The sequence below is a fragment of the Lepidochelys kempii genome, chromosome 10, assembly GCF_965140285.1.
Source record: "Lepidochelys kempii isolate rLepKem1 chromosome 10, rLepKem1.hap1, whole genome shotgun sequence".
Taxonomy (NCBI): Eukaryota; Metazoa; Chordata; order Testudines; family Cheloniidae; genus Lepidochelys; species Lepidochelys kempii.
This window is the reverse complement of record NC_136389.1, coordinates 54494298-54510885: the sequence shown is the minus strand read 5'-3', so window position 1 is coordinate 54510885 and position 16588 is coordinate 54494298. Positions and strand designations below refer to the sequence as shown.

Sequence of the window (16588 nt, the reverse complement as noted above, 5' to 3'; positions counted from 1 at the left end):
CTATAATCAGATTTTCACACAGCAACGTAAAACAAATATTTGAGAAAAAATGATTGTAGGGGGATTACTGAGGGGAGGGACTCAGTGTATGTTGAACCTGAGACCTGAAATTTAAAGTTGATATCCCTTTTAAGAGCTCAATTCTATACCCACTGCAGTCCATGGCAAACCTTCCCATGGAGCAGGATTGGGTCTATAGACAGTCAAAATACCAAGCATTAACAAGGTGAAGCAAGTTAAAGTTGCTGTGAGAACTAACTGAATTTTCTGTAGTTGGTACCTTTACTATCTCAGCTATAATACTGCAGAATTAACGCTTACAGTTTTTCATACAGACTGACAGTTTTATGCTTTTCCACTAGCTTTTTACTTTCTTGGTTTTTTTATGAAAGCTAGTAAAATCTATAGGGAAAAGTTATTTCTGATAGCTTTAATTCTTAATACCTTTTCTCTTTTCAATCTTCCTACTTACAATGACATGTTTACAGAAAGTGACTTGTCCCTAAAGAGTTTATTGTTTTGCACATAGCAGCAGGAGTGCTCAGAATAGAAGTTTAAAGTTAGAAGCAGAGCGTTTTAGTGAGGTTATTGGTAGACACTGAATGGCAATTACTCATTTGTTTTAAGTATTTTATCAGATGCGAGAATTGCTTGAATTGTTAGCAGGCCACTTAAGTTACAGCATACAGAAAATCCAATCTTAATTAGCAAGGAATCTAGGCACTGCAAATACAAACAGCACTGAGCAAAATATGAACTAATTTAGGGCCTGTGCAAGTTAGATATCTTGAAAATAATTAAAATTAGTGAATACTGAATAAAGAAAGATAGAAATTCTAATCCTGAAATTTGTAAGAAGCTGTTTTCCAAGTAACTTCTACAATTGTACCAGTTTGGCATCTAGAAATTAAGCATTCAAACAGTTAATTGTTATTCTTAACAACAAACTTAGTTTGTTCAAGCAGGTTCAAAAATGCACATGACTTTTTGCCTTTTTGAAGATGCAGCTCAAAGTCAACACATCCCCTTAATAAAAGCATCTCCGAAGTGATAAAATATTGACAGATTACAAACCCATCCATGGTTTACACTTCTACATGGAGCGCTCTTACAAGTTATATTTACTGTAACTATTTCAAAACAAGCTTAGTTATTAGTGCATGTTTATATTTACAAATGGTTATTCATGTCTGCAAGCCAACCAATTGGGAAAGAGTTAGTTTGTGCAGTGCAAATGGTCTTGTCTAGATGCATCCCTAAGTAAGGTGTGCATATATATACATATATACCTTTTGTGTTTCTTTCTAAACTTTTCTTCTTCATACCTTAGTGGGGAAAAGTTTGATTTCAGTAAGTACAAGATATGAAGGCCAACCAAACTCAAAACAACAAGTGTTAAATGTTCCTCATGGAAACAGAATATCAAGTCTTGAAACTAACATAGTTATTTAGAGCATAAAATCATGAATATATACCAGCTTGAAATAAAATGACAAACTAGCAGAGATTTATATATTTATATGTTGCTGTGTGGTAACAGTAGTAATGTACACTATTTAGTCCATTCTGATTGCAATATCTACCTCAAAATCCAGAGACCTTATGACCTAATTTTGAAGTACAGCTCAAAGGGTCATATTCTCCAAAATAGAAGTATCGCAAAATGTTCTAGTATATACCTTGCCCTGTGGACCAGCAAGCTTGGTCTCTGCAGAAGATCAGTGCTTGATCATTATTGCAGCTGGTTGCATCAAGGCTGTCTTGTAAACCTTAGGCGGACATAAGTCTTTTCATTTCGTAAACAATCTCTACTTACAGAATTGTCCTCCTTCAAATCCTGTGCTTTTGAAGAGAATTTGTTCCAGGCAGAGTGTCAGATTTACAAGTTTATGTTAATTTCGTTTCTGCCTTTTCCACAGAAAGCCACATTCTGCAAGTGTTACAAAATGTTTAGTTTTGCAATTTGTACCAGCTAGACATTTATTCCTGGCTATATCTACGCTACCGCAGTAAGTCGACCTAAGTTACGCTACTCCAGCTACATGAGTCGACGTAGCTTAGGTCACCTTACTGTGGCTTCTACACCGCACTGGGTCGACAGGAGACCTTACTCTTCTTGTTCAGGGTGGAGTACCGGGGTCGACCAGAGAGATCTGCGATTGATCTGGTGGGTCTTCACTAGACCTGCTAAAAATCAACCCCCAGTGCACTGATCGCCAGAGCGTGCATCTGGCTGTAGTGTAGACATCGCCCCTGTGTCAGCCTTTCAACAGCAAACACATGCCTTGTGACCATGAGGTGTGATTATTCTAATGCCTTCCTTATGTGGCTTTCAGTTCAAAGTAATAAGCAACATTGCCATTACATTTTGAGTGAGCTAAAAGAAAAGGCGCACCCTTACTACTCTAGATCTTTAGGCCAATTGTCTATGAAGTAAAAGTTCAACTTCAGATTGTCACTATAGGTTCTTAGGATCCTTAACTGTTGCTCTGGATGCATCAGCTCTACTTTGTGAGCATTGTACTATTGAGTAACCACATAGAGCCTGGTGCTAAAAAAATTCCACCCTCATACCTGAAGCTGGAAGGCAGATGTGTTTTTTCTGTCGTGGGCCAATTGGTTTGGAATGCACCCCTTTGACAGCTCTTATTTCATTGATACCCACTTCAAAAAAGGCCTTAAAAGCTTCCCCTCCCTCCAAGGATTTTTAGAATCACTATTGTTAGGCTTATGTTTATAGTCTTTTCCATCTCCTATCTCATTGTCAAATGGATTCCTTATTTGTTTTTTATATACTTGATTGCTTAGCCCCGGGGTCTCAAACTCAAAATGACCACAAGGGCCACGTGAGGACTAGTGCATTGGCCCAAGGGCCGAATCACTAACACCCCCCCTCGCTGCCCCAGCCCTGCCCCCACTCCACCCCTTTCATGAGGCCCCGCCCATGCCCCGCCTCTTCCCACCCCCCTTTCAAGCCCCTCCCCGAAGTCCCCACCCCAACTCCGCCCCCTCCCTGCCCCCAGGGGGTGCAGGAGGGGTGCAGTGGGGGCTCAGGGCAGGGAATTGGGGTGCGGCAGGGGGCTCAGAACACAGGGTTGGGGTGCGGGCTCCAGCCCAGCACTGCTTACCTAGGCACCGCTCCCTCCCTGCCTGCCCTGGCCCCGCGCCGCTCTGGGAAGCGGCCGGAACCACATCCCTGCGGCCCCCCGGGGGGGGGAGGGGGGAGGAGGGAGGAGGACAGGGTTCCACGCGCTGCACTTGCCGCTCCCCCAGGTACCTCCCCTGAAGCTCCCATTGGCCGGACAATGGGAGCTGCGGGGGGCGGTGCCTGGAAGCAAGGGCAATGCACAGAGCCCTCTGCCTGCCCCGCCCCAGGGCCGCAGTGCCAGCCACTTCAGGGAGCGGCGCGGGGCTCACAGCGCCACGGGGCCAATCCCGCAAGTCAGATCTGGCCCGCAGGCTGTAGTTTGCCCACCCCTGGCCTGGAGGTAGGCAGAGGAGAGGGGCTGCCCCAGGAGCTTAGCAGGCCACACGAAAGAATCCCGCAGTCCACTTGTTTGAGACCCCTGGCTTAGCCTGTTTTGCTTGTATTCTGCTGTACAACACCTCAAATGCTTTGGCTCAGTACAACATAAAAGGGGCTTATAATATAAGCACTTGCAAGACCAGCATTTCTCACTAGCAAGTCAAATACCGAAGGAAAAGAAGAGTTTCATAGAGGTCTTTTGTGCATTATGATCTTATGATTCCACAAGACTAGTTCGTACTCAGTATAATGTAGGAATTATATAAACCATAGAGCTAAGTATTATTTCATTGCCATGCTCTGGGTACCATTATGTTGCTGCATGCAAAGTAGAAATTTAACACCATCACAACGAGAACGAGAACGAGAACGAGAGAGAGAGAGACACTTTGCCTCGACAGCAAGGGTACCACTCTTCTAGATTACTGCTGATTTATAGACATGTTGAAAATCCACATATAAGTTTTCACATTTGTGCTCTACACCAAGCACACCTTTGCATGTTTGAATAATAAAACGTACTGTTTTATGCATTCTGGTATGCCAACGTATTCCATGGGGATGAGTTCAGCTAGCTCTGCCAGGGTAAAGACATATCTAATTTTTTGGCTGAATTTTGAGCTGTGGAAGAACAAATGTAAAGAACAATTACTAAAATGTTGAGTACATCTTTAAATATTAAGAATTACTTTCTGAAATTTAAGTACGAATACATTTGTACTTTCTTTAAATGAAGTAATTTCCAGAATATTACCTAATAAAAGGTTTTGTGATGGCCAGAAGTGTTCTGATAAACCAAGAAGGATGAACTATTATTAACGATTTCAGGTTTTTCCTTAACCTAAAGAATTCAAGTATTGAACACCAGTGTTAAGGAACAAAATGAGTCAAAAAAGCAATGCATTTTTAATATAAAAAAGTACAAGTGTCCAGTTATTGCATAATTGCCACTTCTCTGTGTCATATGTAATCTAATGAGTAAACTCCTAGTGAACAGAGACTCCCCTGTCATATTCTTGTCTACCAAAGTTGAATAGAAGTTGAATAAAAACTAGCAAAACCAGGTTATGTTGAAATTTGTCATGAATAGACAGTTGGAGTATCAGATTGTGATGAGAAAGAACTAAGAAAAAGTTAGCCAATGAAGAGTTTTTTGACCAAATGTTAGTGGCATGTGTCAAGGACCAATATAGCTAACTCATGTTTCCACACACGAGAGAAGAGAGCGAGGTTCACTTGGGAAATGGGTATCTGTATAATGAATGAGATAAAGGGCAATAAGGAAAAGAAAGTGGAAATGGGCTGCTTTAATGATTATATGCGAGACCAACAGCAATATGTTTTGCGGGAGGAAATGGACTGCTAACAGTAGCTTCCTCAGTATTTTGGCATCTGACACCCCATCTAACGTAGCAGAGTTGCATATCCACTTGTCAGATAAGTTAAAGTTAAGTAGACTTTCAAATCCAGATTTAGTGTATAAAACTCCCTCCTCCCCATTTGTGCAACTCCCACAGAATATATGTAATCTAACTGCAAGCTCAGCAAATGGGGTCTGCTTAGATTTTTTCTGTAAAAACTCATGGGAAGAGTTCAGCTGGAAAGAAGCATTTTTTGTTGCCTCTTATTACAGCTGTGCAAGAGGTTACAAGTACCTTTTCATTCTAACTAGTCTTTCCTTTTACAGTTGACAGTGACCTGTTCAACTGTGTAACAACTTTCCCGCAAGATTATTCAGGAAGCTCACTTTAAATAAGACCATACAGTACATGGTGAAACCTTTATTCAGTAGTATTTCACAATACAATTGTACGATTGAGGGAAAGATCATGTTGACAAGCATTTTCATTTGAAATTAAATGAAATTCTCCAGCAGTATTCCTGCCCTGGGGCTTCATTGCCTAAATCATACAAGTGTGAAACAGGACAATTGTTGCAGGGTTCAGCATTCTCCAAAGCCTAGCAAACTTAAATTCACAATATGCTAATTAACAGTTTTCACAAATTACAGATAATGAAAGAAAAGTGATATAAAGAGATTTCTAGATATTATTGTAATAGAATTTATCTTACCTTCTATCAATTTGCTGGTAACATTTCCTGAGCCAGCCTAAACTTGGCATTTTTCTCCGTGTTGTAGCACCATTTAAGTAAACTATCATATAGTTCTCTGCTACTAACAGTTCCAAAGTGCCAATAACATATCTGTAACAACAAGTAAGGAGAAAGCTTTCAAATGACAAACTGAGTGACAGTTAATGTGCAAATGAAAGAATTTATATTTTGATAAAGGCTCAAAGGCTACAGAAAAAATTCACAATTTCCCAAATATAAAATTTCATGTAAAAAGCAGAAGAGGCCGGTAGCCCTTTTTGCATTGTTGGAACTCTACTATGAGATCATTTACTGACAATTCTTAATGGCAAAAAGACTACTTACTTAAATAGATTATCCATTAGATATCTGTAGTTAGGCTGATTGCTTTCAGGCATAAAGCAAACAGCAAACACAACGATCGCATTTAACCCATCACCATAATAACCTAGAAGGGGGAAAAAAAATTATAAATAGCAATAAAGTAAAAAACAAAAGTAAAAAGTAATGGAGAAGTCTGACTACACTGATCAAATTCTACAGTAATAAACATTACACTTTTGTGCTTTTTAATCTATTTCAAAGTGCTTTACAGATGAAATAATGAAGGCACAAAAAGGCTAAAAAGACCGCATCAATTTTTTAAAAGTTTGATTCCCCCCCCCCACTTACTGTTACTCAGATAGCTACAGTTTACTATAAATGAAAGATGCTCTCTAATTTCTATAGTATGTTTAGTTTATGTATTTTATAGCATTTTCCATGTAGTCAATTTCCCTTCTGAATGGATTTTTACATACACAGCAGGGGAAGACAGACATTAAACTGGACAGTGACTGTAAAACCATAAAAGCTGTTAAGGGGTCTACAAAGGCTGCAATAGCACCCAAACCTATATTTACTTTTTTAAAAACTGGTTAAATTGGCAATCCACATATTTAAATCCTGGTAACTAGTCTGTCACTGCAGCAAGTGTTCAGTTTGGAAGAGTTAAACATACTCCACACATTCTGATGTTCTTTTAATTTATTTTGTCACCTCTCGTTTTTTGTCCCATTTCGGTTTTCACTAGTTAAAAAGATACAATACTATCTTCATCAAGACTAGGGTAGCTTTCTTTTAAGCCAATATCCCTAATATACCCATATGCCTTGCTACTGCAGCTCAGGACGTGGAAAATCTAGAGATTCCTCAATACCTATGCCTTACCACGACTTACTTCTGTCCCTCCCACCGAACCCTACTCTGTTGGCGGTCGTAATTTATAGGGGCTACCCCTCAGCCCATGTAATTAATCCTTACCTCCGTGGCTGATAACCTTTTTATAGGGTTCAATTGCCTTCATGTCCACCCTGTGATCCTGTTCTCCAATCCTGAACATACGCCAGCGTCGCCCATCATCTTTCTCCTCTGCAGCAGTGTATTCAGGAAGCGATCCTTTTCTAATTACTTCAGTAGTTTTTGGTTTTGGAAGATCATCTGTCAACATTAAAATACACCTATTATGCATGATGATCTTTAACGTGACAGTACCAATCAGATTGCAAGTTAACCACTTCACTCTGTTTGAATTATTATAACTTTCTATACCACCAGCCAGAAATACCTGACTTAGATGTCCATCTTCTAGTGATGGAACTAACACAGTATCTGCCAATAAATATTGGGCTTAGCATTTACATGAAGAAACTGGTCCTCTTGGCTGTATTTTATATGTAGAAGGCCTTTTAGGGAAAATACATATGCTTTTAAACATTCATTACCATAAATGCTGCCAAATTAGATACGAAGTGGTTAACTTCAATTATCAAGTTTTGTTTGATCAGAGATTTACATGATAAAGCATAATTTAATACATTAATAATAGCTGGTAAGCAGACATGCAAATAAATCTCGTAGAAATTAAAGCTAACTAATACATATGTTCAAAATAATTGAAATTTATGCTAAAAAGAGAATCTTCAGAAAAGATTTTTCTAATAAAATCATGATTCTTTGAATTTTAGTTGCACAGACCTTACCAAAAGTGAGAAAAACCTACTGCATGTTAGTTGTCTGTTTCCAAGACAAAGCTGTTAATGGAAACTATCCTTCCAGGTAAATGAAGACAGCAGCATTAAAGGAAGAAAAGACAGAAACCCTTTTCAGCAACTTTTTGTAACAAATGAACTGGAATATTTCCTAAATCATGTTATAAAGTTATCCATAAACACCAAACCATATTCCCTAAGGCAGTAAAATATGGCCAGCCCACCACACATGTGCACCCATATATTCCCTACTCTCACTTCCAATGCATTTAACTTAATCTAAAATGCTTAAAAAAAATTAAGCTTTTTTTAAAATGGTTTCCTAGTTCACATTACTCTTTCCTTCCCTTCAAAGGATTTTTTCTCCTCTGTCCTGCTATATTAAATGCAGTAGCATTCCTATTTATGCAAGAATGAATTAATATCTTACAGTACAATAGAAGTATCTAATAGGAACAAGCTTTTAGCAATGTTAAAGAATTACGGATTTAAAATTTCACTTGACATTTTAATAGATACATTCTTAAAGCAAGAAGAGAAATTATCAGAATACTGAAATATAGGTAATTGTCAACTTCTGTATAAATTCTTAAGAGTCCCAATGCCAGACAGAAGGATTCTTGAAAGGTGCCCTTTAATGTAACCATATTTTGATAACATAAAATGCACTTAAATTTAGGTCCCAATCCTGCAGTCTGATTCTTACATGTGGATTTCTGCACCTGTGCGGAGCCCCATTGAATTAATGGAGATTTGGTACAGGCATAAGGTTCACCTCTAGGAATCAGACTGTGGGATCAGGGACTTACTTCCCAATTTTAGAGTAACCATATCCAGTTAAATAGAGCTTTAGAAGTCCAACAGGAAATGAATTTTCTATTGTTATCTTAAAGATTTTAAAAGCAAAGTCTCTATGAGTACCCGTTCCACGACCACTATTCTGAAACTGAAAAGCAAACTTAATTAAGTTCTGTAAAAGCTATTGACCACTTGTCTTGCTTATTAGTGAACCAAGTGATCATGTGTTACGTTAATCAATTTTGATATGTTTCCCAAATATTTTTAAATGGTAGTTTACATCTTTTCAGCAATTTTTTATACTCTTGCAAAAAGGGAAAAGTAACTGCTCCTTTTTTTGTTTTATATGAACTAGTGTGATTTTTATTTTTATTTTTTAAAAACTATGGCCAACTGAAGACTCAAAGAAAGAAAGTGTAGTAGCAATTACCATCCCATAAAACTAATTTCTATCCTTTGAAAAATAATACCTATTAAAATTATATGGTCCATCTCCTAGCCAATTCAGAAGTGTGCCCTACAGTTCACTTTCTAGTGTTCTGTTCAGTCCAGTTTTGAAAATACAAAGTCTCCAGTGACAATTCTGTAACTTAATAGGACTTTCACATAGCTTCTTCTGACATTCAGCCTAAAAAAGTATTAGTTTTAATTTCATACAATCACGCTAAATAAACTTTGTCCCTTGATTTCTGTTCTGGCCAATAGTCTTTATAAATCCATGCTGTCTATTTTTCATGATTGAGTTTTCCTCAAGGTGTCTAATGAGTCTTAATAGTTTGCTTTCCATCTCTAAACTTCTGATTCTTGGAACCTGCTAGCTCTCATCCTGTACATCTGATTCTTTGAATCTTCTAGCTCTTACCCACATGGAATACTGTGTGCCTGAGCATAACCATCAGAAAACATCTACTTAAATACCAAACAGAAGCAATGAACCCTTACCTTCCCATTCGAACTCATTACTGTTCTCAGATGGAGTATCTAAATCATCCAAATCGACCTCCCCACTCTCATCTAAGTCAGACGACAATACCGATTCCTCGCTGTGATCCAGTGTTAAACTAATATCTGGAGCCATTAGTTTCTTCCTAACTTTGTTTCCATTCACTTCTAATGGGTTTGGGAGTAAAAGAAAAGGCAGGTTACTTAATTTGTAGAATACAATGTATGTAGAAATGTTTATAACAAATCAGAAAAAAAACCAAAACACACACAGTCCAGTGCTTAGAACAAAAAAAGTCTCATTAATGCTCATCACCTCACAAACAACAATATTCCAAACGCCTCCCCCAAAATACATCAATAGAATTTTAAGGTTGCAAGAATCAGCGCTTGAGAGTCCAGAATTTTCAAGTTAAGGTCGTAGATGGTCCCTTAACTGTGCCCACTGGTGTACACACGATAGTCTTTCATTATATGCTGTGCTGCTGAAGTTGTGTTGGTCCCAGGATATGAGACACACAACGTAGGTGAGGTAATATCTTTTATTGGAGCAACTCCTGTTGATTGAAGGTACAAGCTTTTGAGCTACACAGAGCTCTTCTTTAGGTCTCGGGAAGGAAGCAGACCTGAAGAGCTCTGTGTAGCTCAAAAGCTTGTACCTTCTACCAACAGGAGTTGCTCCAATAAAAGATATTACCTCACCTAATCTATCTGATTATATAATCACAGTACTTCTCAAACATCACAATACCTAATTTTTTTTTTTTTAAACACAACCACAGACAGAAAAATATACAGTACTCAACACACTTAACTGGCGAGGGAGTCCAGGATACTTATCAGAATGTATATGGTAGACTGTGTTTACACAATACACGACATAAGTATACAATAGTACTGAAGTTGGGTACGTGTAAAAGACTAGTTTAATGTAACCTACTGTGTTAACTAGCTCCTGCTATTTTCTTCTATTACAGATTAAATACAATTGTTACTATATTTCAGAGTTATATAAGTTATTGCCTTTGAAAAGTCTTCATATGAAGATGATATAATGACAGATTTCAGAGTGGAAGCCTTGTTAGTCTGTATCAGCAAAAACAACGAGGAGTACTTGTGCATCTGATGAAGTGGGTTTTAGCCCATGAAAGCTTATGCCCAAATAAATTTGTTCGTCTCTAAGGTGCCAAAAGTACTTCATGATATAATGAGTAATGGCTGACAAACTACAGTAAGATGGAAGGTTAGATATTAGGCAGGTGTATGCTTAACATGCTTTAAAAGGTCAAGGCAGATACCCTACATAAATAACACATCAGTTGAAAGCAGGGAATGAAATAAAGCAACTGATCCAGCACTGGAAATGCCAAAACTAAAGCAGACTGTCATAGTCCAGGAAACCCCAAGTTAAAAGCAGGAATATGTTAAGAAATAAACTACATAAACCAATGTGTGATTTTAATTGAGCTCTGAGTTTACAGTGGAAGTGAAGACAACACCTTCTCGGCCCAATCTGTATTATAGTAAACCCATTTTGTCTCTACTACAAACTTTGATGGTATTCAAACACAAATATACTGATTTGAACACTGCTTACCCAAAACTTTCTACTATGTTAAGAGGTTCTTACCATGTGGGCCTTGTCGATCAGCTGCAGCTAGTATATCTGCTTCAACATTATCATCCTCTGGTAGGGGCCTGGTCCAGAAAAAGAAAGACACTTGTTGCAGGAAACACTTGCAAATTATTTAGTGAAAAATCCGATATTAATCTTTAGACCAACACATATAAAGTGACATTGTGGGTTTGGAATCAGATTAAACATAGCTTGGTTTAGACCACAAACATCAGCCAAGCAGAGCATTACCATGGCTGAACAGTAATTTGCAGTTTTCAAGTGAGCCTTACCTGCTGATGTAATAAAAACCCAAACCAGTAGTTACTGCCAGTTATTATTGCAAGCACTGGATTGTTCTATGTTCTTATTAAAAATGTGATGTTTTAAAAGTTAAGCAAGACCAGAAAAGTACTTAACTTGTATTTTATTATGAAGCACAAAAGGTGCCTTAGAGGCAAATAATTTAGATGGTGCTTTAGAAACCCTATGTCCTGCTAAAAATGCACAATGTCCTAGTTTCCATCCAGGCAATCTTAACAAGATACCTATACACTAAGATGAAGCAAAAAGGCATAAAGATATATATATAAAAGAATATTTTAACTGAATAGTTTAATTACAACTATTAAAAAAACAACATGCCACACAAAATTGGAAGCTAAAGTGAAACAAGGTTTCTTCAAGTCTTGGGCCAAGCTCGTTATGAAGCAATAAAAAGAAAAAGAGCAAGGCTGGGTAAAGTTTTAGATGACAATTTATAAAAAACAGTATATAAATGTTTCCCTCTTAACAGCTTAAATTATCCACAGTGTACGTTTCAGGAAAATTTACTGTCCTATTCTAAAGCGCACCTGAAAGCTCCAATTTGAAGTTCTACCACCATATCAAAGATCAAGCTCCAAAATTTGACCTGATTTATATTTAAGTCTTTTTCCCTACTTGCACAGTTTATGTAATTTTCTGGGGTGTTTTGGAAGTGTTTTAATGAATTTTCAAAAAGCTTGGAAGCGTAGACAGCCCAGAATTGATTTTCAACTTAATTTCCACCCAGTGCATTTGAGCACATGATACTTTTTAGTCTTTGAAAGCATTCATAAGAATATGTAGCACTTCAGAATTATGCAAAGTTACCTTAAAGCTTTAAGGTATAGTTCTCATTGCATGAATGTAGGAAGTTCACAGACTAATATTCCTCCTTGCTTACATGTTGCTAACAATAAGAGCCCTTCCCTATTCATTAAAAGGCAAGTTCATCCATTAAGTTCTGAGACCCTTTAAGCCGTACTATATTAGTAGAATTAATTTTAATGTTAGTAGAATGTTTAAAAGAACATGTTTCTAGTGATTGGTTCACATGAGATCATATTAACATCAGGCATAGGGGCAAGTGGCCCATACTGCCCAAGGAGCATACAAACAAATATGCTGTAGAGGCAGGATGAATGCCTGGCTGGCTCAGGTTGAAGTGCTAACTATACTGCAGTTGATAGCCTTTGTTCTAAAGGGGCACAATTTCAGTTTAACAGATTATTGGAAAAGTTTTACAAATAAAAAGAAAATCTCTCACCTTGGAAAGTCTTCATCTTGCCACTCTTCCTTAAATTCAACACCTTCCATCCTCGGCCTTGCCTCAGTAGCTAATACGGACTCCTGGTGAGCCAAGAGCTGTAGACAAGACATTTTAAAATGTTTAACACTGCCATGTTCTCTCCATTCCCACCCATCCACTCCAGAAACAGCATTTAAGTAGTGACAGTGCACTAGACACTCAAATGACAAATGAAGAACAGTCTATCCTAGAAGAGTAAGATAGTAAAAGATCAGACAGAAAGGCACTAGGAGGGAGAACAGCCTTATGGTTAAAACACTGGACTACAGTTCACGAGTTCTGCATTCAGTTTTGCCACAAATTTCCTGTGTGATGTTGGGTAAGAACCTACTCTGCCTCAGTGTCCCATTTTTAAAATAGAGATAGACAAGTCTATCTCACAGGGATGGTGTGAGGATCTGATGTTTTGGGAGATACTCAGAGAGGAATGGAATAGTATAAGTACCTACAAAGATCAAATGGAGATTACTTAAATTATTATTATTTTTTTTTTTTAATTGGGATGTTGAGATGTTGTCATGGGTTAGTGTTTGTGGGCTTTCAGTTTTCAGAAATCAGTTGACTGAAAACAGAGATCCTAGCACGCTGTTCCTAACATTGTGGGCAACATTATAAGAAATAAAGGAAACAATGAGAACGGCATGAATAGCAAGAGTGTAAGGGGAACAATGGGAAAAGAGACATCAGCAGATACACAAACTGCGGCAACATTATGCAGAGAACTAAAGAAAGGATGAGAGCATCAAGCTTGATTTGCTTAATGAAGAAGGAAAGCCACAGAAGAATGATCTGAAGAGGGGGACATTTGATCATGGGACAATTATGATTTTGATAGATAAAACCAGTTCTCTTCAATGTCCCTGCCATGATAGTATTTTCCATTCCTGAAAGGTGAACAGTATATCTGAAGAACATACTTAAGTATTTTTTTTGGCCTGTCCATTTTAGTATCTAGTTGTAAAATAAAGCAAGAAATTAGTCTTCTGAATCACTGTTGGGCTGTGTGTCAGTTTCTGGTGTTCTAAATAAGATCCTATCTGCTGGATTTTGGAAGTTATCCTAGTCTTCAATAATAGTAAAATTCTGCTCTCACAGCCACAATCCAGCTTTCAAATCACACCTTGTCATCCCTACATGGACCTGCCTCACAGATGGGAGAGCAGAGTTTAGTCTACAGAACTGCAGAATGAAGGAATTAGAAGGGATATGAAAGAATGGACTACTTGCAATTAGTCACATGAAATGCTCCTGGGGAAGATTCCTGACACTAGCACCACATGGGAAATCTGGAAGCACAACTTGCTTAATTTTATGTCAGTCCCCTTGCCCCCCCCCCCACCTTTTTTGGAAATTCTATTGGTTTAACTCAGCAAAATGAAAACTGATATTGAATACATAATCTTCTGTAATGCTGATGATTTCTTGGAATTAGCTCAGCACAGCCCACTGACAGTTTTAATATTGCTTTCTTTGTTCCTTCCTCTCCCCCCTGCCTTACTGCCATCATTGCAGTTTTATCTCAACATCTTACTTTCCAAGATGAACTTTCACCACCGTTTCCCCTATGATGCCCCCCTAAACAGCAGCAATGGTGTAAGGGAAGGAAGCATTATATAGAAGATTTTAAAACTACTTATTCAAATGTGGGAAACAAAGAACAGAAGATACGATTTTTTTCGGTCTTTGCAGTGCCTTTCATTTCATCTCTGTTAGAGGTGGTACAATCAACTGAAAATCTGTAACGACTGATGGCTTTAAGACTTCTCTAGAATCTTTACCACAATTCCATCTCTGAAAACAGCATTTACTTAGCATGTAAACTTGAATCATGTGATTTCATCAAAAATTACTAATGCAAATATTAAGCTGATACACCTCAGAGTTTAGTGATGAGCTGACAGCTTAAGGGATAATTGCCAAAATGAGAATTGAGGGAAAATGTTACATTGAAAACTTGAGAATCCTGGTAATTTTGCAAAGCCATACAATGTGTTTTGGACCTTGCTGATAATATAGATCAAACTGAACTAAAGGTTCTGGCCCAGTGAATTCATGTACTAATTTAAGTCCTCTCGGTAATACTTCGAAGCTTTTTATGCACCCCCATTAGATCCTCTTAATGATTTTGCTACTGTTTCTTTAGAATCTACAACTGATTGTAAATAAATTACAAGTCATATTTAGAAAACCAAGGGCAACATTTTTAATGTTGTGTACTTCTTCCCAGATGTTAGTAAGCTGACTTGTATAATTTAATGTCAAAGCTAGTTAAGACAGACAAGAGGTTCTTGTATAGCTGATCTAAAGATTTCTTGTAATTCTGATTTCATAAAGGAAGAGTTCCTAAGTGAATCAAAACAATAGAGAATTCAGTCTTACCTGAAGAAAACTACTAGTTTTTATTTGTGAGGAAGTAAACCTACAAGAGATTTTATTCTTGATAGTTAACAAGAAAAGGAGATATCAATACTAAAGCACATTAAGCTTATCAGCTCCTCTCATGCTGGAGAGAGAGAGAAAGGAACTAAATGATTATCTTTATTTCTAGGATTTGTGCTCACCTTTGATGTCTGTGACTTTGTCAAAGGTGACCTACATATATATGACACTAACTGCTGGAGCCTTTAACCTTTATATCTAATACACAATTTATTATAACTTTATAAACATTATATGACTATGTTGATGAACTGCAGACTACAGCCAGGGTTAGGAATAATTTAACATGTCTGATTCAGAATATTTTCCTGGCATCTTTATAACTACGTCTCCTTTTTCATGTTAACTAATCTTGTTTTGTAAGCCACAACAAGAATGCAAACATTGCTTCAATGTGGGAAAATATCACCTGTATATTTTTAAATTAATATTTGCTCATTGAAGCTTCCATAAGCTCCTGGCATTTTTGCAGGAGCAGTCCAAATCAGGTGCCCAATTTGGACAAAAGTCATTCCGCAATTTAGGCCAGAGAGATAGAATACTATCAATACAAAGGTAAAGCACCTGCACAAGAGGTGCTTTAAAAAAAAAAGTTCTGCAAGAACTAAAAGTATGAAAGGGTCAAATCAGCATCTCTATAATGTTTCCACTTGCAAACAGTTTCAATCATCTATTGCTTTGCCACATATCTATATGGCATCTATTCCTTCGAGCTGACCCAGATGTTGGATATTACATAGTTAATTTACTAACAAGTACAACATGTTCGCTTAAAAACCCCTGAGAGATGCTCTAGCAGGCTGAACCTTGTAGGGAGACACGTTGCTAAGTGTCACAAGTCAACCCACAGTGTCCAGCCAAATACTTTTATGGCAGACAGCACTGAAGTGTCTCACCTGAAAATGAGAATATGAACTGAGAATGATTAGTACTAGTAACTATGAAGATTATTATATCAAATAAGTTTCACTTGCTAGCTGTCTCCTAATTGTTCTGCTGGTAATTGGTTAATACTTATGAGGAAACTGTGCACCAGTTAGGTTTTGAAAAAATGTCAAGTATTATTGTAAGATATTAATAGCTTTTAGTAAACTGGATTACATCAATCCATTATTGCCACAAACTATCAAACAATAGAAATCTCCCAGTAATTCTGGAAATGGTAATGAAGTTATTCTCTTCTGTCTCAGACAAAATTAAGCAAAGTCTTATGGTCTAGTTTGATTTTGAACAGTGCCTTAAAGGTTTATTGGAATTCCACATTTATCTCAAAATTAGAACATTTTTTCAGATAGTTAATTTTTTTTTTAAAGCAAATTCACTCTGGGACATTCAAATGAAGCTGTGTTGTTCTTTCAGGCTCACACATCACCAGTAACAAGGAGTCACAAACAGAATCCAGCTCAGAATCTCATAGCTATGTTGATTTTACAGGATTGACAGGAGTTTGGTGCAGTAAGAACTTATCACTGAAGAAAGCATGAAATGCACAAGAGTCAAATTTATTGATTAAGAAAGTGCCATTGGACTGC

At 37.5% G+C, this 16588-nt stretch overlaps 1 protein-coding gene across 8 annotated transcripts in view; it reads right to left on the bottom strand.

Moving 5' to 3' along the window:
* The window catches only part of BNIP2 (BCL2 interacting protein 2), a 34103-nt gene that overhangs the window by 8504 nt on the left and 9011 nt on the right, over positions 1-16588 (bottom strand). For 4 of the 8 annotated variants that reach the window (XM_073303649.2, XM_073303645.2, XM_073303648.2 and 1 more), the window contains exons 2-10: positions 12576-12673; positions 11021-11088; positions 9391-9558; positions 6923-7099; positions 5966-6068; positions 5600-5731; positions 4281-4367; positions 4049-4147; positions 1290-1325 (exon numbers count right to left, since the gene is read on the bottom strand). In XM_073303649.2, the coding sequence (XP_073159750.1) occupies positions 1290-1325; positions 4049-4147; positions 4281-4367; positions 5600-5731; positions 5966-6068; positions 6923-7099; positions 9391-9558; positions 11021-11088; positions 12576-12625 (920 nt within the window). In that variant the 5' untranslated portion in view covers positions 12626-12673. Of the gene's footprint in view, positions 1-1289; positions 1326-1816; positions 1931-4048; positions 4148-4280; positions 4368-5599; positions 5732-5965; positions 6069-6922; positions 7100-9390; positions 9559-11020; positions 11089-12575; positions 12674-16588 lie in introns of those variants that run through there. The other 4 variants (XM_078854647.1, XM_073303646.2, XM_073303644.2 and 1 more) reach the window with 4 other exon arrangements.